A 22,884-nucleotide genomic window follows, 5' to 3' on the forward strand; every position below is an offset into this window, starting at 1 on the left:
CTAACTGAGCACACGAAGCTCTATTATCTAAAACACAGTATGATTAAAAAAAAAATAAACCCCCCACATAGCATGACCAACAACATTTAGAGGGACAGAGTGTTCTTACTTTTAGCAGTTCAAAATAATGAAGACAGTGGTAAACAGGGGCAAGGAGCAGCCGGGGTAGAACATATTGAACAGCTTCTTTAAAGCCTTCACCTATCGACTAGAAACAAAATAAATTTCAATCTTATAACAATAAATGTACTGAGGCAACAATACAATGTGATTAAAAAAATTATGTGGTTTGCTTAAAAAAAAAAAAAAATTACCTGTAAATAAAACGCTGCTCCTGGCTTTGATAATTGACTTAGAAAATGATCATGAAAACCAGGTCGCAAAATATCTTGTGCATATGATTCATATGGATCAAATGCTAGCTCCTAAGAAGAAATATAGCAAATTTTTACAAAAGTGATTTAGTATCTAGACCGCATATTTCTTAAGGAAAATACATATACTACATAGGAAAGACTTTTCTACCTAGTTATTGTGAAACAAATATAGAGGAGAATGAATACTGCGAAGACTTATGTGCACAGATTCATAGAATAATTTAGGTCAGAGATCTCTGGAGGTCAGCTGGTCCAATCCCCTCTTCAACGCATGGCCAACTTCAAAGTCAGGTCCAACGTCAAAGCTGGCTGAGGTTGCTCAGGGCCTTGTCCAGCTGCGTTCTGAGTACCTCCAAGGATGGAGTCGCCACAACCTCTCTGGGCAGACTGCARTATGTTCAACTACTCTTTGTAGAATTTTTTCCAGAGTATCTCATCAGGATTCCCCTTGTTACATCTTGTGTGCTCTCTTGCCCTACCACTGTGAGCCTCCATGAAGAATCTGACTCTATTCTACAACCTCCCTTTAGGTAACCTAAGCAATAAGACCTCTTCCTCAGACTTCTCTTTCTGAGACTGAATAAATCCAGCTCTCTCAGACCCTCCTTGAACATCATGTGCTTCAGCTCCTTAATCCTGACCGTGGCCCTCTAACGGACTTTCTCCATTATGTATAGGCATATCTTGTACTGGAAAGATCAAAACTGGACACGGTACTCCAGAGGTGGTCTCAAGCGCTATGCAGAAAGAATCCCTCAACCTGCTGGCTACACACTTCCTAATCCATCCTAGTAGGCAGTTAGCCTCCCCTGCTGCAAGGGCGCACTGCCAATTCCTGAAGAACCCCAGGCCCTGTTGTGCAGCACTGCTCCCCATCCAGCTGGACAGACCATTGTGCAGGGTCACTCCCAGTTTCAGAACTTCACATTTGCCATTATTCATCTCCATGAGGTTCTTGTCAGCCCATTTCTCTAGCCTGTTTTCAGGTCCCCCGAAAAGCAGACCTGCCCTCCAGTGTCACCATCTGCCAACTGGATGAGGTGCATTCTCTGCCTTCTCCCATGTCACTAATACAGGTGTTAAACAGCACCAGCCCCAATACCAAACCCTGAGGAATGCCAATAACAATTAGCCACTAGATGGACTTTGTATCGCTGAGCGCAGTCCTTCAAGCCTGGCAGTCCAGCAAATTCCCTGCCTACTTTATAGTTCAGCTAGCTAGGCCACATCTCACCAAGCTGATTATAAGGATACTACGGGAGACTGTGCTGAAGGCCTTGATTAAATCCAGACAAATGATATCCACTGCTCCTCCCCCCGTCCGTGGAGCCAGTGGTCTCCTCTTAAAAGGCAGTCAGGTTGGTCAGGTACAGTTTGCCCTTGGTAAGTCTGTGCAGGCAGTTCCCAATCACCTTCTAGGCCTTCATATGCCTGGACAAGAATTTCAGAAGGATTTGCTCCATAATCTTCCCAGGGACTGCAGTGAGGATGACCACCTTGTAGGTTCCAGGATCCTCCTCAGTGGATTTTTTGAAAACAGGCATAACGCTTGTACTTTCTGTGATTGGGGACCTCCACAGATCACCACAAAGTTTCAAGGATGCTAGAGAGTGGCCTTACAATGACATTAGCCAGCTGCCTCAGCATCCTGTTTGCCCCATAGACTTGCATATATCCAGGTTACATAAATAGTCCCTAACTTTACCTCTCTCCCCCAAACTTTGCTACTAGGATAAAAAACTGGGAGGCCTAAAAGCAGATCTTGCCAGTAAAGACTGGGCAAAGGAGACAGTACTGCAGCCCATTTCATGTCCTCTGTCAAAAGGTCTCCCAAACTACTGAGCAAGATACCCACATTTTCTTTGGTCTTCCTTTTTATGCTTTTTTTTTTTTTTTTTAACCTATACAAGGCCTTCTTGTTCCCCTTCACTTTCCTCACCAAGTTTAACTCTAGCTGAGTTGTAGTCCTCCTAAGACTATTTCCACCCACCTAGACAATGTTTTTACATTCCTCCTGGGAAGCCCACATTTCCTTTTTGTGTTTGGCTGAACAGGAAACTCCAATATGAGCTCAGCCTGGCCTTCTGTTACACCTGCCCTTTTTTTTTTTTTAAACTTTTTTTTATTATTTTTATTTTTAGGGTCTGGAAATACATTTTCCTTGTGCTTTGAACAAGCTGTTCTTGAAGGTCAACCAGCTCTCCTAAGCTCCTTCAACCCTCAAGGCAGCTTCCCATGTGATTCTGTCTACAAATCCCCTGAACACAGGAATTGCTCTCCCAAAGCCTAGTGTCTTTAGTCTGCTACTTGTCTCCTGCACTTCTCTCAGCACCTTATACTCTGCTACCTCGAGGTTACTGCAGCCAAGCATGCCATTAGGTATGACAGTCCCATCATTTCTTCCTTATTCATGAGAAAGGTATCGAGTGGAGCACCTTCCCTAGCTGGCCCATTAGCATCTGCTGCAAAAAGCTGTCCCCAGTGCCCTCCAGAAATCTCCTGGATTACTTGAGCCCCAGTAAGTTGTCCTCCCAGCAGATRTGAAGATGGTTATTCTCTCAAGAGAAACAGGGTCTGTAATCAGACTACTTCTACTTGTTTAAAGAAGGCATCATCTGCTTCCTCTTCTTGATTAGGCAGCCTGCAGCAGAAGCCCCACCATGACATCCCCTTTGGTAGCCTCCCCCTCTGATCTTGATCTGTAAGTGTTCAACAGGCCCATTATCCATTTCATGACAGCTCTGTATATTTGAGCTGCCCCTTTGCAAAGTCTCCCGACCTCATCTTCCCTACCCATCCTTCCTAAATGCTTGTATTCATTCACACAACCCTCTATCGCGCAACCTTTCCTGCCACATCACTGTAATTCCAGTGACATCAGAGCTCTGCAACTGTGCACAGTGTTCCAGATCCTCCTGTCGGTACGCAAACACACGCAGCCTGGAAAACAGACACTTCAGATGAGCCCTCAGTCATCCAGCTTTCTCAAGGGCAGAGTGCGACAGCCTCTCTTGTCATGCTTTCCTTTATGCACATCCCCTTCTCTTTCCGTTTCCTCAATTATCTGTGAGCTTTGGTCTCCATCCCCTAACGAGCCTAGTTTAAAAATCCTCCTCATCAAGTTAGCAAGCCTGCTAGCAAAAAAGCCCTTGCTCAACTTGGTCTCCCTGCAGCAGTCCTGACCTACAGCTGATTTATAGGATACTTCCATTCCTGTCCAAATCTAGGCACAAGTGTTAGACTACTCTGTGTGTGTGTGTGTGTGTGTGTGTGTGCGTGCTCTCCCCAGAACTAAACACGAAACAGACCTACAAAAGCTGAGGTCTAAAGACTGTAAGGTCAAAGTAGTCTCAAAAATGGGACAGTCTATTCATGATGTTGGGGGGAGGGGGGGAAGCGTTGAAGAAAAGATCTCAACCTAAACAAAGGCAGCTAGAACAGAGATACTTTTAGCATCTAAGTGCAGGTCAGTAAAATGCACACAAATAGCAAAAAGCACAATTATTTTCTTACCTCAGCCATGTCTTCAAAACAGCTGCCTACTAACGGGTGAGGACTACCTTCATCTGTCATTTCAACAGTGTCTTCTATATGGCCCAATAATTTCACACTAAGTTCATGAATATCTGATATACGACTAAATATATTTTCTACATCCTGTGAAAAGCAATAGAAACAGAAAAAAAATCAGCAGAGAAACAGATACTAAAATTTTAAGAGAAAACATATGTGCAAAGCTACTCTGCTACAATACAAATGTTAAACAGTATTGCAATTAGAATAAGATTTTTTAAAATCTATTTTAGACACATCTAAATATATTTCAGACGCATCTACTATATATATATAAATAATAAATTAAAAAAATTACACTGCAAATTGGCATAAAGAGTTATGATTCAAAAATGGCAAAGAACAACATTGACAAGCCTTAAAATACATGCCTGCAAGCGAACAGAACAAGCTGGGTGGTTTCTTCTACGAAGAAATTAGTATTTCTCAAGTGTTCCTTTGCGATTTCCATTTCAGAACTCAAGAACAGTGCTTTCTCTACTATGGATATGTTAAACTGGACAATAGTTAAGTCCTAGAAAAGTTCATCTAGACTTACAGTACATTATAGCAGGTTACAATTTTTACATAATACTTACGTGAGATGAAAATAATTTGGAGTTGGAGGCATATGGCTCTCTAAAAACTCTGATAATGAGGTTTAGTTCCCTTATATATTGTCGAACTTCTGCCATAAATGACTTCACTAGGTCATAATAGGTTTGCTCCCCTGAGGTGGAGGGTTCCTCATCAGATAAAGTTAGTGCACTTAAATCTTCTACATCTTGATGGAACATATCCATCAACACCTAGGTAACAGGGAGGGAGAAAGCCAGAGAGTGAAAATATCATCTTTTCAAAATCTACGAGTAAGTTACTGGAGAAGGAAATCTATTACTGCCATAAAATTAGACTGATCAGCAAGAGGAGATTTATGCATATCATTCTGCAATTGGTTGAGCATTACAAAAGCAACATTCACTGCTATGATTTTGCAAGTCACAGAACTATTATTTGCAGAGACAATTTCTGAAGAATCCCCAGTCATTTAGACCAATTCAGACATCTCTCCAAGAACGTGGTCCTAAAATCAATTGATCATTCTAAGAAATGAGAGTTCTTCAAAGTATACCAAGATAGCAWTTAGCCATATTTTTTGTTATTCTGTATTTGCTGTGCAGAATCTACATTTCTGGAGAGATTATATTTTCTGATGTCAAAAAGTATGTGTATTTGGCTTTTCACCTTTAGCTTTAACAGGAAGTCATACATGATTTTCCTCAGAACGCTTCAGTCAGCAATGTCTGCTGGGACTGCCCACACACTGTACATGCCCTGGTCTGTCCTTAATGGCCCCTAAGTCCTCTTGTTAAAACAGAGCCTCAAAGAAGGGCTCCAGTTTCGGAAAAGAGAGTGGCTGGGTTGTRGAACTACAGAGACAAAAGGACTTCTAAAAATTGACTACCAAAAGTTCTAATTCACTCATTTGCCCAAGCAAGGCTTACTAAACACAAACAATTAGTAATTACTTCTCAAAAGAAAGGTTTTCTAAGCAGACTACTGAATACTTCTTCCAAACATGGCATCTGAGCCAGGAATTACTAATGACTTAGCAAGTGGCTAATGGAAATTATACTTGAGGTTGCTGTCTATGAAAGACAAAAAAACAGCTTAAAGGTAAACTAGAGATGTTGACTGCAAATTAGTAAAGTGCATTCTAACTTCAAGTGTCTTTAGAAAAAAAGAAAGCCTAAATAGAGTCCACACACTTAATCTACAACAATGTAGAAAACGTTAAGAACAAGCCAGCAAAATACGCAGTTTATTACACAAGATAACTTTGTCCTGGGAGAGACAGATGGGACAGTATTTAAAAGTCTGGTGCTCAGAGCTACACCCCCCTCCAGAAGTCATGAAGTATATCAAACAATAAATAAGAACCTCAAAATAAATTAGAACTTTTACATGCTGTCTTCCTTATGAAGAGATGGAGGTGAAGCCATGACAACCTATAGCTGTATGCTCCAGGGATGGAGATGACTGCTGTCAATCACCAAGATGACAGAGGTGTGGCAAACTGGACGATCAAAGGACGATCAAATGCTCCTTTGAGAGCCACATGAAGAAAGGTTGACGCATTAAACATGAACTAGAGCTTTCAAAATGGTAGAAAACAGAGTGGAAGAGTCAAGTGTTCTGCAAAATAGATATCAAACTGGAGTTCAAGAATTAAACTTCTGAATAAACAACATGATATTTAGCCTGGTATATGCAGAAGTCTTTCTTTAAATCAAGACATTATGTTACATTCACTTACCCAGAAGACATCAATAAAGCAAGRTGTTGGGTACCCACATCAGACAAATGAAGTATTCTGCACAGAACATCTGGCAATTTAGAAGTACTAGAGATGGTCTGGTAGGTTCATCAGACCTGATTATTGGAAGAAACACGCGTACCTGGAGCACTCATTCTTCACCCAGGTCTTTTCCTAACACTCCCCAATAATGTACAGGTCTAGTGGGGAGGGAAATGGGCACGCAGCAGGTTCTTCCTCCTAATGAGTCAGAGGTCCCTGCTACACACCCTGGTCTTAAACATCTCTGAAAGCAGAACAATGGACATTTTGCATCAAGACTGACTTCTGGAAGACATACTCTAAGAACAGAAGATGAATCATCTTTTAAAGCCAGTGAATTTACATGGAATTCAGATTATAGGCAGAATCCTAACTAATTCTGGAAAGTGGGATATTACAGGCTCACCGCTGTGGGCAATAAGATGGACTAATACAGGTATTCAAGGAGGCGCCAGTGTTTGTAATTATTTCATGGACGCAGTCCTAGGGCATACTTGAGCTAGAAGATTCCAGGCTGTATTCATAAGGCACATCCAGCTCCTATGAAATCCACAGAAACTAATCAAAATAAACATATCCCAGATATATGTTTTAGTCTGTCCTCCATTCAGAGGAATGGACAGATAGTGGAAGAAAAATAGTTTGCATTGCAATAAAGTTTTTTTTTCTTTTTTTTCTTCAGACAAGGCAAAATTTTTCAGAGGAAAGGATGGTAAAAAAGTGCAAAAGCGCTTGAGAAAAAACAGGCATATGAGGCCATGTAAACTGCTTTGGTGGTTTTGTTTCAGGAAATAAAAAACAAAGTATTTTGGGGGTAGGAACCTAATATAAACTTGCTCTTTCCTTCAGAGCCTTTCGAAATTCTCTTCTGTGTATGTATTAAGAGTTCCTCCAATATAAGAGTGCCTCTTGTAATGGAAGTTCCTAAATCAACCTCATCATGGTTCTTCTGCTAACTGCTTTTCCCTAGCTTCACCTAGGATGGAAAGAACCGTGCTGCATCAGCATTGTCCCTGTTATCATGACAAACATTCAAAGGCTTTCCTCCAACAACTCAGGAAGGTACAAGAGTGACCACGACAACTGCCCTGACTGAGAAATACTTTACACTTCAAGATCTCAGAAGATACCTTTCTTCACCCTCTATTAAGATGAAGAAAGCGAGACTGAGCAGGGGAAGCAAGGATGAACAAGACACTCACTGAAACACAGAGACAAGTCCAGCTAAAGACACTGATTAAGACAGACCAAGATCAAGCACTGAAAAGAGGTGGTAAGTCTCAAAATCCCTAGACTTCAGCAAGATTAGAGACTCTGAATTCTCCTCCCTTAAGGGGTGTGTGTGTGTGTGTGTGTGTGTGTGTGTGTGTGTGCGTGTGTGTGTGTTCCATCATTTCAAAAAACAAAGCTTGAAGTAAAATTTGAGATGCTGATGAGGTGGCCATAGAAGCTAGAGTGCACAGACACCTGAAAGACAGCCAAGGGAGCTTGCCCTAGCCCTGCTGGATCACTGGGGAAAGGCAACTCCTGTCTAAAACTAGTGACTCCTCTTTGAAGCTACAGGAAAGACTACTTGCAAATGAAAATATGGACCCCTAAGGAGGATTAGGCTGACATGCCTTTTTTTTTTTTTTTTTTTAAACAAGCAAGACAGCTTTATTTATTTTGGGAAGAGGCCTATGCTTAAGCTTAGCTTTCTTTTTTCAAGCTATGAAATAAGTCTCCACTATCACAACTTAGGAATGTTAAATTTTGAAGTTAATGTTGCTTCCCAGCAATTTTTAAAGCATTCACATGCTGCTGGGATTAGGGAAGTAAAGACTTCAAAAAGACRACACACTGAACTACTAACCAGCATAAAGAACAACTCTGTAAACTCAATTAGCTTTTTGATAGCTTTGCTATATTACTGAAACCATATTTTAGTGCAATAAGTTATTCTTTTAAGTGTGCAACATTCCATGTATACAATAAGGAATAAACACTATCCTCTCAAGACTTAATTAAGCCTTTCTTTCTGTTAACGTGAGAAATGAGTTATGCTTACCTTATCAGCACACATTGCCACTTTAATATCTTGTTTTGTAATCTCATAATGCCTTATATTCCGCACATAGTTCCCAACCAATTTTAAGATGTCTGCAGAAATGTATTCTAATACTGCCACTATGTAAACAGATACTTGGTGGTCAATTTTGTAGCCTAGAACTTCCTGAAAGGGAAAAACAAGTGCTCCACTGTTAGTCAGTTGATCAAATATATACCATAGGATACAATTAAAAATCAGAAGTTTAAGACCCTACTCAATAAACATTCACCACATATCTACAGTGTATTCCAGTAATGCAAGTACAGTAGTCTGTAGGCCTAGAGGGGAAACAGTATCACCACAGATGCTAGTCTGCTATTAAATGTGGAGGTGACAACAGACAAGAATTCTCCCCAAAAGCCTCTCTTTAAAATGAGTTAATTCTCTGYTGGATAAACAAAGCTAAGCACTCATTTGCTACAAATGTGACTGTTCTTTTTTCATTTGTGTAACCCCAAGAAAACAATCAAGAAGTTTCTGGAAATAAAGTCCTAAATGTTTAAATGAAAAAATACATACAATTCACTAAACTGGAAACACTGAAAATGAAATTATGTAACATGAAAATACAGATAGCTTTCTTATTCCTTTTTATTTGCATTTCAGACAGCATACACACATTACATGAAACAAAGGTGATTACTTTTAGTTACACTGTGAAGGCAAAGTTATATGACTACTTACCTTTAATAAAGGATGAATTTTTTCTACTGGGAGAGATAACGGATTTCTTCGTTTCCTCTTCTCAATAGCAGACTGGGCATCAGCTATTGCCCATTTATCAATAGGGTGGGGAAAACTTTTTTGAACACGATCCTTAAAGAGAAGACAGTACTAAAGGGTAAGTGCATAATCTGAATGAGTTCAGCTATATTACTACATTAAGAAGGTGCTTTCCATTACTTAACAAAAGAATGTTTGATGTTAATATTTCAACTATAAAAGCTTACATATCTGTGAATTCAATAGTTTGAGTATCAGAATATCATTAACACAGAAAAACCTAGTGTTCAAAATATGAGAAATGCCAGAATTAAGCTCCCCTTGCAGGTGCAATTTGTTCCCTTTGTGAACATGCCTGATAATTCAGCATTTAAGTACATGACTGCATGTTATCATAACACTTCATTCCATGTATAGAGTGGATACTGGTCACTGAATGAGATGCTATGCATTTTCTGCTTTACCTTCACTGATCAGCATGTGGTCCATATTGTGTATTACTCACACAGAAACCACTCTGAAGACAGCAATGAACATGTTCACAAACAATGTCCAACAACATCCATATTTTTCAAAAACTAGTTTTACAGACTACAGTTGGACCAAATATGCCCAGACTGTAGTTGGACCAAATGATTTCCCTCACAGTTTATTCCTTCCAGCAGACAGGGAGCCTGAACACACACCACTCTCCTATGCTCTGAATGGCTTCCCTGCTGGGACTTGCACGCAGGTCTCTGCAGGTTCAAAAACTGGTTTTGGTAGCCCTGGAGTCCAACTAAAGATGCCAGTAATCCAATTTCTTGGATAACTTCACTTTTTTCTTCTTCAGACCACAGCTCCCACTGTCTGTTTCGGTTGCGAGTGCTCACTTACGAAAATACAACCCCAATTTGAGCAACAATGAAATGAGGAAGATGAAATTAATGCCCACTTAGGAAGAACTCCTACAAGGCAAGGTATGCAAACAAAACCTCTTTTACAAAAACTGAGCTCTGTAAAGGTGGCACCCAACTTTCCAAAGTACAGCGTTCCCCCCCCTCCCCCCATCTGCACTTCAAGGAAAGGAGAGGTCCTACAGACAAGTCTCATTCACTATCCAATACTGATTCATTCCCCTAGCATAGTCTAATCTGCTGACTGAACAACGAAGGTGTCCTGGGGGGAAAATAAATGCGTATGACCATATAATTAAAGACAGCATCATCATGCATAAACACAAAGGGGGTAAATTGAGGTTGCTTGATCACCTTTAATTCTTGCATTTCTCATCCTAAGGGCTTGACTTCACAACCATAGGCTCTTAATATAACACCATGTTTAATGCTGTGCTCAACAATGCTAACAAAAAAAACTTGCACAGACTCTTTCAAACACCTCTGTCACCTGAGCTAACACCAGAAATAATTGTTGCAGTACAGGCCAGCCACTAGAGGGGACACTGAAACACCATTACAGGGGTTAGCAATTAAGAGAGAAGAGGAAGGAAGGAATTCACGAATCCTGAGTTAAAGGACAGCTATTTCTTGGCTTTCCAGCCTCACTGTAATCACAAGCCTTTGTCCACAGCCTCTTAGCTCCTCAGCCCCCTGCACTTCTCTGGCAGGGAGCTGTCAGCACCGCTTTCTTCAGACCTTAAGGAAGTTGCATCTTGTTTTGTTACCTAACCTGGCACAGCCACAGCCCCCAGCTACTGGAAAAGCAGCACGCACACTGCAGATGCAGTCTGTACAGGCATACCTCGTTTTATTGCGCTTCGCTTCACTGCGCTTCACAGTTACTGCTTTTTTTTTTTTTTTTTTTTTTTTTTTCAAATTGAAGGCTTGTGGCAACCCTGTGTCAAGCAAGTCTATTGGCACCATTTTTCTAACAGCATGTGCTCACTTTGCGCCTCTGTGTCACATTTGGGTAATTCCTGCAATATTTCAAACTTTTTCATTATGATATCTGTTATGGTGATCTGTGATCTTTGATGTTATTACTGTAATTGTTTTGGGGCACCATGAACTGCGCCCACATAAGATGGCGAGCTTAATTGATAAATGTTGTGTGTGTCCCGACTGCTCCACTGACTGGCCATTCCCCCATCTGCCTCCCTCTCCTTGGGCCTCCCTAGTCTGTGTCTCCCTGAGACACAACAATATTGAAATTAGGGCAATTAATAACCCTACAATGGTCTCTAAGTGTTCAAGTGAAAGGAAGAGTCTCACGTCTCTTCCTTGAAATCAAAAGCTAGAAATGATGAAGCTTAGTGAGGAAGGCACGTCGAAAGCYGAGAGAGGCCGAAAGCTCGGCCTCTTGCCCCAAACAGTTCCCCAAGTTGTAAGGGAAAGGAAAAGGTCTTGAAGGAAAGTCAGAGTGCTACTCCAGTGAACACACAAATGATAAGAAAGTGAAACAGCCTTATTGCTAATATGGAGAAAGTTGTAGTGGCCTGGATAGAAGATCAAACCAGCCACAGCATTCCCTTAAGCCAAAGCCGAATCCAGAGCAAGGCCCGAACTCTCTTCAATTCTATGAAGGCTGAGAGAGGTGAGGAAGCTGCAGAAGAGAAGTCTGAAGCTAGCAGAGGTTGGTTCATGAGGTTTAAGGAAAGAAGCCATCTCCATACCATAAAAGCGCAAGGTGAAGCAGCAAGTGCTGATGTAGAAGCTGCAGCAAGTTATCCAGAAGATCTAGCTAAGAGAATTGATGAAGGTGGCTACACTAAACAACAGATGTTCARTGTTCAAGACAAAACAGCCTTATGTTGGAAGAAGATGCCCTCTAGGACTTTCATAGCTAGAAAGGAGAAGTCAATGCCTGGCTCCAAAGCTTCAAAGGACAGGCTGACTCTCTTGTTAGGGGCTAATRCAGCTGGTGACTTTAAGTTGAAGGCAAGGCTCATTTACCATTCCCAAAATCCTAGGGCCCTTAAGAATTACGCTAAATCTACTCTGCCTGTGCTCTGTAAATGGAACAACAAAGCCTGGATGACAGCACATCTGTTTACAACATGCTTTACTGAATATTTTAAGCCCACTGTTGAGACCTACTGCTCAGAAAAAGAGATTCCTTTCAAAATGTTACTGCTCATTGACAATGCACTTGGTCACCCAAGAGCTCTGATGGAGATGTACAATGAGATTAATGTTGTTTTCATGCCTGCTAACGCAACATCCATTCTGCAGCCCATGGATCAAGGAGTAATTTCAACTTTCAAGTTGTCTTATTATTTAAGAAACACATTTCGTAAGGCTATAGCTGCCATAGATAGYGATTCCTCTGATGGCTCCGGGCAAAGTAAATTAAAAACCTTCTGGAAAGGATTCTAGATGCCATTAAGAACATTCATGATTCACRGGAGGAGGTCAAAATATCAACATTCACAGGAGTTTGGAAGAAGTTGATTCCAACCCTCATGGATGACTTTGAGGGGTTCAAGACTTCCGTGGAGGAAGTAACTGCAGATGTGGTGGAAACAGCAAGAGAACCAGAATTAGAAGCGGAGCCTGAAGACGTGACTGACTTGCTGCAATCTCGTGATAAAACTTTAACGGATGAGGAGTTGCTTCTTATGGATGAGCAAAGAAAGTGKTTTCTCGAGATGGAATCTACTCCCGGGAAAGATGCTGTGAACATTGTTGGAATGACAACAAAGGATTTAGAGTATGACATAAACCTAGTTGATAAAGCAGCAGCAGGGTTTGAGAGGACCGACTCCAGTTTTGAAAGAAGTTCTATTGTGGGTAAAATGCTATCAAACAGCATCACATGCTACAGAGAAATCCTTCGTGAAAGGAAGAGTCAATCGATGCGGCAAACTTCATTGCTGTCTTATTTTAAGAAATTGCCACAGCCACCCCAACCTTCAGCAACCACCACCCTAATCAGTCAGCAGCCATCAACACTGAGGCAAGACCCTCCATCAGCAAAGAGATTACAACTCACTGAAGGCTCAGATGATGGTTAGCATTTTTTAGCTATAAAGTATTCTTTTAAAGTATGTACTTTTTTTTTTTAGACATAATGCTATCGCACATTTAATAGACTACAGTCTAGTTTAAACATAACTTTCATATGCACTGGGAAACCAAAAAATTCGTGTGACTTGCTTTATTGCAATATTTGCTTTATTGCAGTGGTCTGGAACCAAACCCGCAATATCTCTGAGGTATGCCTGTAACTGGGCAGACATCTTCCATAGGTGGTGAAGCACAAGGGCCACCAAGATGTTCATGAGCTTATAGCTTATAACTTAGCTAAGCTATAAGATCATAGCTAAATTAAAAAGTCTAAAATTATAGCTATAAGCTTATAGCTTAGGCTGCTTCTCAGATGGAAATAAAATGTATACCCCTCCTCTCAAATTTCAGGCTTCTCCGAGCAATGCAGTTTGTAGATCTTCAAAAAAATAATTCTAAGAGGTTTCAATGTAGAGGAAAAGTCTTCCTTAACTCATTCTGAGAAAGTGACTGCACTATTTTTGTTCAAATTGCTGGGGGGAGGGGGGGCATAAGTAAGGAGAGAAATCAGCCTAAATCATCATGCTGAGAAAGCAGCATAAAGTTTCAGACTAAGCAGCTATAGTTTGAATGCAATACAAGTGCAAAAAGGTCTTTTGAAAGAAACCAGTCAGCTTTACCCACAGACATTACACAAAGACAATTTTACTGTGTATTGAACAACAAATTCAATTGATATGAAAAAAAGCTATTAGGTAACTCAGACCAAAACAGGTTTTATGCTGAAGGCTCTAACTGATACATAAAGATATACGATTACTGTTTTTCTTTCTTATACTGTGTATTTAATTTTACATTTTGCAATGATTAATATATTAGACTTTTCATACAATAGTTCAAATTAAGCTGTAAGACACAGATCAGACTTGTAATAAACATTCACTATACCTCTACATCCAGAAAACTTCTTGGCTGGGCTTGACACAACATATTTAACAACTGGAGAATTAACTCCTCGACATACTGTAAAGCATCTTCAGTAGAGGAAAGTTTAGGATGGACTTGCACCTGAACCTGTATGAAATAGAATTCAAGCTTTGAATTTCACTCTTCCCCAAACCACATGCTTTTACTTCCAGAGAAGCTGACAAAAAAAAAAAAAGATCAAAACACAGTTTAAAAAAACCCAACCAGAATTGTGTGCACTGCAGCTCTGCTAAGACACACCAGACAGATTTAAGTGAAACATTAATTTACACTTCGTAGAAATATAAACCTCAAAAGTTAAATGCACTCAAATTGCTGTTAGTAACATTTAATGTCAAGAAAACAACTAATTAATAACAGCGCTTAGCAGGGTAATTAGGAAAACTGTTTAAAAAACACTGCATACATTTGTCTTTTCCCTAGCTCTTACACCATTTTTTGTACAATCAGCTTTAAGTAGGGGTTCTCTCTCTTTTCCAGCTCATTGTATGCCACTCACGCTATCATAACATGAATACGGAACTTATTCAAAGGTAGAGCACTACGGAAACAGGGATTGTTCCTTCAGATCTCAGCAGTATTTTGCCTTCAAATGATTTAACCCATCATCAATTAGCTCCCACCAGTAAGTTTGGTTTAGAAGTGTCCGAAGTCTGCTTCTGCACTCCTCCTCCTTTAAAAAAAAAAAAAAAAGGAAGCCAGCCTCTAGAATAGAAAACACTTTAAAAAACACACAACACTGTACTGGCATTAAGTGGCAGTTCAGACTCTTTGAAAGTTTGGTCCCCACGATAGATGAAGTTTACATATATGTCATAACTGTCTGTAAATTCCCACCGGCGTAAATCTATTGAGGCACAATCCTTCTTGCTTCTCCCAAAGGGTCAGGTTACCAATTCGTTTTTCTAGATAGTTATTTAACTTCAGAAACAAGTCTGCAGCACGGCTTTTCTTTGCACTCTCATAGTTAACAAATAGGGCAGTTTTAACCAGTTTAAATTTCAGGCATGCAAAGCACAACGCTTCAGAGCTTAAACTGACAGGTAGTTTAACCTCAGTCCTAAACAGCGATAGCAAATATTATGCCAGAGCAAGCTGACTGCTAACTTTCGCAACAGATATTTCAAGTCCCAATTTCATCATTTTACCATTCCACAGCACCCAACTCTAAATGCCTCCAGTTCACCCAGTCACTAACAAAAGAACTTAACCACCTTAAATCAAAACCCAACAATCTGTCTCATCCAAATATTAAACCCGTGCCTATATTCAAATATTGCTGCCATAATTATTTAATTTCACAGCTGAGTTTTCATTCCTATTTGCAGTTATAGCGTGAATTATATCTGTTATGAAGTTCAAACGCACAGCAGCCTCAACTAGAAATCCACTTGCCTGCTAGGGCGCTCATTAGTTTGGAAACTTCATGTCTGGGCATAGTCCTGGTGTTCATATAACTGCTGTTAAGATTTAAATATGCTAGATCATGGGTTTAGCTACTTGCAGATTGTGTACCCATACACAGCGGGTCTTAAAGAACATCTCCAAAATTTATTGCTCTAACTTAAAAGCACTCGACCAAAAACAGAACAGGAGAACTCTCCTCCAGCTGACTAGCTAAAGCAAGCATTTTGACTGTGCCGTTCATTTCATTTTTGCCAAGAAATTCACCGTGCATAGCTACAGAGCGTGCTTTTGGAGGTACCCGAGTAGCAGCATGCCCAGCAGTCCCAAGCATTATTTATAATGCAAACATTGATGCCTGAAATACTGCGCTGTCTTGGAGCATCTAAACACCACCAGAAATTACAGACTTGCACAAATGTTCTCTCAAAGATCAGAGCTGATATGAGCTGCCTGGAAGATGCTGTCTGTCTTTTTCCCTTTTTTTCAAGCAGAGCTGAACAAATTAACATTACACTGACCCTACAATATACTCTAGCATTTTGTATTTCGAAAAGCGTTGAATTACTTAGCTAATCAGACAGTAAGAATACAGAACACGGTAAACCAGGGTGATGAAGAATGGCTGTTTTCTCCTTTGCTTGGAAAACAGATTCTAGACTTAAATAGTCTCATCATACGCTTTCAGTCTGTAATACAGATTCTATATGAATAAGAACAAACAAGAGAATCGCGTCAGGCTGTGACCCGAAACATTATGCACAGTCAGCCAAAACAGAGTCAACAAAGATAACCTGCTTCTGGTTCAGAAGATAAAAGTTCCCAACGTGTCTCCTAAGCGTTTATGTTTGGGGGTAATTACATCCCTCTTCTCAAAGGCCATCATCTTCTGGCACTAGCAAGCTCTGCTCAAGCAGAATATCCACCTCGTCAGAGAAAAACATCAGCAGGTACCATTTGCCTACTAACGCAGCTTGTCTATGTTAAGTAGGTAGTAAATAAGTTGCAATGCTACTCAAGTGAGGTATAGTATCATTTAGGTTTCAAAGTCATACAACAGAAAGCAAGAAAACTACTAGACTAACGAGCAAAATTACAGGATAGCGYGGTATACAATTATCACAGAACCATGTAATTTTAGTATCTGAGCTACCATAGTACCTAAAGGCTCAGATTGAGATTGAAACAGTGAATTTTAGAGTACTCAAAGCAAGTCCCAAGCAGTTAATCTAAGACGTGATGCAACACTGGATAAGATGCAAGATTTAGTAAGAGAAGACAAGAAATGAGAACATCTGTTAGCATACACTGTCACATGACCAGTTACAAAAAAGAAGATCAAATTACTGGGGGTTTCCATCTTTTTCATAAAGTCAACTCAGATTTTAAATTAAAAAAACTGGGCCACCCTGCTTTATCACCCTTGAAAGGAGGGAGCATGGCTTGAATCCCACCAGATCATTCACAATCCCGTGTTAGGAATCCACACGATAAAAAACAGACTAACAACTTCTGAAGTGTGGTGATGTTTAGATAAGATACTTATCTAAACATTTAACCTCTCCCTTAAATAATGACAGAACCCATCCCTTCCCTCCTACACACGCACACCAAAATGTCTATCTTACGATAAGAAAAAACTTCTGAAAGAACAGCTTAAGATCTTTTACAGAAACTTCAGTGCATCAAAATACCCCACCAAATTCTAATGGGCATATACAATTTAGATCCACTAGAAATCCTTGTCGCCACTGCTCCAGTTGTCACTCAACTTACCTGACTGCTTTTTTTGAATGTTCAATCCTCTCAATCTTTTCATAATTTTCAAAAGGGAGAGACCTGGGATCTTTTTTAATTAAAAGATAAGCAGAGCAAGCATTTCTTGAACAGCTTTCCACTCTCTGCTCAAGAACAAGAGCAGAGACACGCAGTGTCTGGCTAAAAAAGAAAACTTGTAGTACTTTAGGAAAATCCTATGGTATGACCACTGAGGGCTTTTTTTATTTGACAAGAGCAAACAATTTCTCTCAGGAACAGCAACAGCTTAAAAATTAGGTAACGAGCTTTCTGACAAGCTGTCAGAAAAAGTCCATGAAGCCCAATTAGAAAGTTTAATGAACAATACAAAGATAAAAATATCATATTTACCATCTTATTTTATAACTCTTTAGCAACTTATTTTACATAGACCTTTCTCAAACCACGCCCTTCAAACTTTACATCATAAACTACAATATATATGCATCCACAAGCCTCATGGGAAGCAGCAGGCATCTAAACCAAATCCAACAACAGGGTTCAGTTGAAAGAATGCAGATTAGACAGATTCAGCTTACACAGAGGTTTAGTCTCTGACCGGTCCAGCAGAACAATTCCTAGGTTGGTCACACAATAATTCAAAATAGAGTCTAGACTGATATACAGTAATTTATTCTGTGCTTAAGAGAGATTTGACAACAGGTAAGAAAGGAAGACTCGCACAGTAAATTTAACAATCTGATTGATATGAAACCAAACTTTCACAGCAACAACTTCAAGTTACCTCTTCTTCAGAGTCACCTTGTCTCCAAGAAAAAAGGCCTCCTTTATGCTGAGCATGAAGCTACAAATACAAGCTCAACGCTCCCCAGTCATCATTAACAGTCAATGCAATCAGGCTTGCAGTTCTCAGTTTTTGTTCTGCTAAATACAGAACATACAAAAAACCCCCTACATACTAGAAGACTGTGCAGAGACAACCACAGAATTGTGTCCCAGCAGGAACAGTAGAAGCTCTAACAGCTTCCAAAAGGTGCAAAACAGAAGGAAATCATTCTAGAGTTAGTTACATAATGGAGTACCGAAATGAAAATGAAGCATCTAATGTTAGGAAGAGATCATCTTTTCCATATCTGGGCAAGACTACCCATCTATTGGGATTCTGGCAAAAAGTAGAAGTATGAATCAAATAATGATGTATGCTAAAGAACAATTCTACTTCACTACTGAGCACAGGTACCACTGTTCTTGGTGGCCGCTGAAGTGCTTGTAAGAAAGTGTCTACAGGAAACAAACAAAAAAACAACAAAAAAAGAAAAGTCACGCTAAAGAAAAGATAAAGATTGTAAAAGGAAAGAAAGACATAGCTGCCTACTGGGATGCTGAATATTATCCTGCCACCAGAGGGGGGAAAAAGGTTTAAAAGAAAACTATGGTTTTCATTACATTATCTCAAGTTGGAAAGAAGCCTGGCCTCTAACACCCCTCCCAAGTCACAGACCAAGGTACCTTCCAAAAGGATTTCAGACAGGGCAAGATTTTACTGATTACAAGTATTTTCCTAAGCCTTCAAAATACTAAGTACAGAGAGGTAGCAAAAACAGGCCTTTGYGGCTAGTTTGTCCAACAGATTTTTAATAGCACGGCAGAATTTTTTTTCCAGGAATTTTCTTCAATTAGTTTGAAAGTCTTCACTAATGTTATAGCCCTTATTTTTACTCAACATGTCTTTTGTAACCTTTCTTCAATGACTACAGTACTACTGACAAATAACTGCTTGTTACTTAAACACTCCAAGAAGAAATATTTTACAGAAAGTTTGCGTGCGTTTTTTTATCATTTTTTGCTAGAATTCTGATGATACATGGCAATCCTGTCTTGTGTTATTACCTAATGTTTTGTTACCTTGACCAGTTAAAAATTCAGTAAATTAAATGAAATACAGATGTCTTAGATCCATACTTCAGAATCTTGCAGCCTCAATGAATTTCTTCTGATTTTAGCTAACATCTCTCTTACATCAAGGCAGCAGCACTACACAGCAGCAGTCAGCAAATGAAAGTAGTTACAGTAAGACTTGAACTGTAGGAGTGTTTTAACTTTATTCTCCATAGCCATCAGAAGTACAGAGAAGCCAAAGCCACCAGAAACTAAGGATGCCCTATATCTGCAGTAAAGCAGCGCTCAGAACACCTATTGCCATTTTGAGTAACAAGCAGCAATTGGAGTGTCATTAATTTGAAGAATCAGCTAATTAAAAGAGGTAGAAATATTTCAGTCAGCCATGGCTTCCTGCGTATTCTGAAGTCACTTAAGACACTTCTCTTGTCTCTTTTGCTCCATGAAAGGTACAGAAGACTGACTGCATAATATACAGAGTATCTGGAAGCACGCTTTTGCCTTAACTGAAGAAACAAATCCCCCTTAAGCTGTCAATCAACTTCCATCCAATCGTTTTGACCACAATAAACTCTGAGAGCACCCCTTACACACCTAGCCTTGTTAATTGCTCAGCTACTTCAAAACAGCGGAATATTTGCGTGGTAAGAAAGTCCTTCTATCTCTCTCAGTTGTTAAGTTGCTTAAGATACCAATCCGTAACATATCAGGGAAGAAGCAAGTCATAGGTGTGCAGAGAAACTCCTACTGCATAAATGAAAGTTATACAAGCAAGATGAAGCCACAAGGGAAGATGTTTAGGAAAAACTATCCAAAAAAATTCTGGTCAGAAGAAAGTGCATGTATAAAATCACTAGTAAAGGAACACCAAGGTTGGAAGAGGCATTGATTTGCAGACATTCCTTTTGAGTCTGTTCTCCAAGGTGTATTAAAAGTCACATATCTCCATCTCCAGCCACTCAAGAGCTCTGTTGTTTCGTACATCTTGAATCCTCTGTCTTCAGCACCAGCATCTCACCTTCTGTCCTTCTCCGCAATTACAATTTCAAACACCAGGTGTTATTCTTACTTCCTTTTCTTGTACCTCATCATCAAGATTACTGTCTTTCGCCAGCCACTAAGGGATCTCTTTAACACTCTTTTTTTGTTGCTTCAAAATAACAGTGACCAGGCAGAGAAACATCTCAGAGTACACATCATTTTCTTCCTAATTGAGTACACTGGAGTCTATCTTGACAGCATCTGAAGGAGAATTGGAAGAAAAGGRATTACATTATGATCTGAAGGGTACAAATGCTGCTTTTTGTGAATGCAGCTGTTTCATGCAAAGACAGTGCATTACAGAGTCTATTGTTAAGGTCCATATCTAATGAAAGACAAGGCATACTTTCCTAAGAGTTCATTGATGTAGGAAGAGATTTATTCTTACTACATATTCTGTTTTTTGTTGTTTGAAAAAAAACGTGGAATCAGAACTCCTCCTTGGGAAAAATACACATTTGCACTGGTTTAACAACACCTAGCTTTCAAGCAATTGTTTCTGAGGCTGTAATTTGGACTCCATACTACAAGCCAACTCAAAGTTACAAAAGGGTAATGGCAGTTTAATGATTCAGTCCACGTGTGGTAGCTCTCCCCGGTGGCTGGGAACACTCCATCCTGGTATACATACTTTAGCAACATTAAATAAAAAAAAATGCTACTCTCCTAATCAAAGACATCTCTTCAATACAGGCCTTTCCAAATCATCAAGTCTCATTTCCAACACAGGAAAACATCACAATCCCGTCTGTAGATCTAACTGGCTTTAAGGGAGAGTTCAGTAAGCTGCTTGCTGTCACTACCTGAGACTGAGCATCAGAATCTGGCCAGCTAACTGGAAGTCATAAGGAAAAAGCCCTCTTCTAGTAACCATGGGATGCACATGAGCATCAAGTAATCTGACTCTGACTGAGACAGCTTACTCTGGCAACTTAGCAGAGAAAGCTGCAGGGCACTATATTTCCCTCCAGGCCAGTTCTGCCCTTTGACCCTGCTGGCATATGCTGCCACATTCTCTATTTTACCAGCTGCACAGGCTGGCCTCTAGCTATAGGCTTGGCCTACAGCACAGCAAAGGGTCAACGTCTCAAGCCCACTGACCGCAAAGCTGCAGTATCATCTCTGTTTTCTGAACAATTCAACGATAAAGAAGATGATCAAAACTGCAACATGCTTACTTTGACTGTTTTACCTGCCAGTTACGTTCATTACTTTAGGGGGCCCATCAGGATTAAAMACCCTAGCCGCAACCATGTGTACCTATACAAGTTAGTAAAATACTCTATTTGGCTTTTCCATTAGCTTTAATGTTTTCATTTGCCATTTAAGTTTCCTGTAACTAGAGTATCCAGCTGTTCAGTAAAGTAGATGGCAATATGGACAGATGCTTCATTTCTACATTTACAGGGACAGGAATAGTAAGCAAAGAGGACTACGATTCTGGAGCACACTGGACTATAGCCTGAGAGAAGATAAGAAACAGGTGGTGATCTCATGAAGAACTGAGGTTAGAAGAGTTAACATCTGCCATACTTTTGCAAGTTTGAGTGGAGAAAGGTCTTCAACAGTAACTCCACTTCACTCTGCCTCCCCTCACCACCACCCCTCTGCACACAACAAGAAATAGAGCATAACACAATGAAACCAAGACCACATACCTTGCTTGGCCAGTTTGTCATCCTTCATAACTCATCATCGTTGGCCTTCTCTGTTGACTTCCAACTCCAGAATTCCTTGTCTCTTTTTCCCCAAAGTATTCATCCAGCTCCTTCAGCGAGGATCTTTAATCCAGGGTAGCTCTGTGAATGGCTTGTCTACTGGGATGAAATCTAGTGCTTCAAATGTAGCAAGTAATTCCAACGTCTCAACTCATATTTGCCTTTGGATCCTTGCTCTTTTCCTCCAGTACTTAGCACGGAGCTTCGTTCCAAACTTGACAAACCTTTGCTACACCAGCGAGTAACCCACCCATCAAAGAAACAAGCTCTCCTGGGTTCAGACCTTGGTAGCTCTGGGTTCCAACCAAGCTTCAGCTGGCTGGCTGTCCAGGTGCTTAAAAGCACCATAAGAAGCAGGGTTAGCCTGGGTCATACGGTTAGCCCAAAAGTTTATTTTCAAAAAAGTGACTAATGATCAAGGATAAGACATTAACAGCATGCACTACAGATGAGACAAGAAAGACGACTTCCAAGAACTGGATGAAACCACACAGTGCTGGAGATCTCAAAGAGCATGCCCAGAAAAACATAGGCAACGCACTGCAAGAGGAAATTAGGAAGAAATACTGAACGGGTACAACTGCAACACCCAAGACTTCCAATCTGTGCTGGGGAACCCAGCAGTTCAGCTAGCCCCAGGCGCAAGTCTTCGGCGCAAAAGTTGCAGTTAGTTGCTATAACCAAGCGGACTTGCAAAATGCGGCTGCGTATGACTAAAAAGCATTGACAGAGTCCTGCGATCTGAAGCCGGTTCAAGCAAGAGTGTCTGAAGCCTCCGGTTAATCTCAAGTCTTCCACTTTCTGCGCTCTGACTACAGGAGCGGAAAAGCAGCCCCGGCGATTTTTTCCCCTCCTCCAGATAAACTCCTTCCACGCCGCAGACCCCAGCTGCCCCCTCCCGAGGCAGCAAGGCGCCCTGCTTCGCCCCGATGGAGCCTCCTCAGCGAGGAGCCCTTACACCGAGACAGGCTTAACTAAGAGCCATTAAACCTGAACACTAATTAACCCAAAGCCTCTCAGCAGCGGCGGCTCA

The 22,884-nt window shown here is 40.4% G+C and overlaps 1 protein-coding gene and 1 long non-coding RNA gene across 18 annotated transcripts in view; both read right to left on the reverse strand.

Annotated features, from left to right (window-relative positions):
* The window catches only part of SOS1 (SOS Ras/Rac guanine nucleotide exchange factor 1), a 91,907-nt gene extending 77,262 nt beyond the window's left edge, over positions 1 to 14,645 (reverse strand). For 16 of the 17 annotated variants that reach the window (XM_026080759.1, XM_026080760.1, XM_026080767.1 and 13 more), the window contains exons 1-8: positions 14,464 to 14,481; positions 13,993 to 14,118; positions 9,062 to 9,193; positions 8,336 to 8,500; positions 4,529 to 4,738; positions 3,891 to 4,034; positions 315 to 425; positions 110 to 208 (exon numbers count right to left, since the gene is read on the reverse strand). In XM_026080759.1, the coding sequence (XP_025936544.1) occupies positions 110 to 208; positions 315 to 425; positions 3,891 to 4,034; positions 4,529 to 4,738; positions 8,336 to 8,500; positions 9,062 to 9,193; positions 13,993 to 14,118; positions 14,464 to 14,466 (990 nt within the window). In that variant the 5' untranslated portion in view covers positions 14,467 to 14,481. Of the gene's footprint in view, positions 1 to 109; positions 209 to 314; positions 426 to 3,890; positions 4,035 to 4,528; positions 4,739 to 8,335; positions 8,501 to 9,061; positions 9,194 to 13,992; positions 14,119 to 14,463; positions 14,482 to 14,554 lie in introns of those variants that run through there. The other variant, XM_026080754.1, reaches the window with a different exon arrangement.
* Positions 14,646 to 18,808: 4,163 nt separating this feature from the next.
* On the reverse strand, positions 18,809 to 22,857 carry LOC112973190. The gene is made up of 2 exons (XR_003255913.1): positions 21,792 to 22,857; positions 18,809 to 20,334 (listed from the first exon to the last, which is right to left on the reverse strand). It is a non-coding gene; the product is annotated as an uncharacterized LOC112973190 (long non-coding RNA).
* Positions 22,858 to 22,884: the final 27 nt, after the last annotated feature.

The sequence above is a fragment of the Apteryx rowi genome, unplaced genomic scaffold (assembly GCF_003343035.1).
Source record: "Apteryx rowi isolate R43461 unplaced genomic scaffold, aptRow1 scaffold_53, whole genome shotgun sequence".
Classification (NCBI taxonomy): Eukaryota; Metazoa; Chordata; class Aves; order Apterygiformes; family Apterygidae; genus Apteryx; species Apteryx rowi.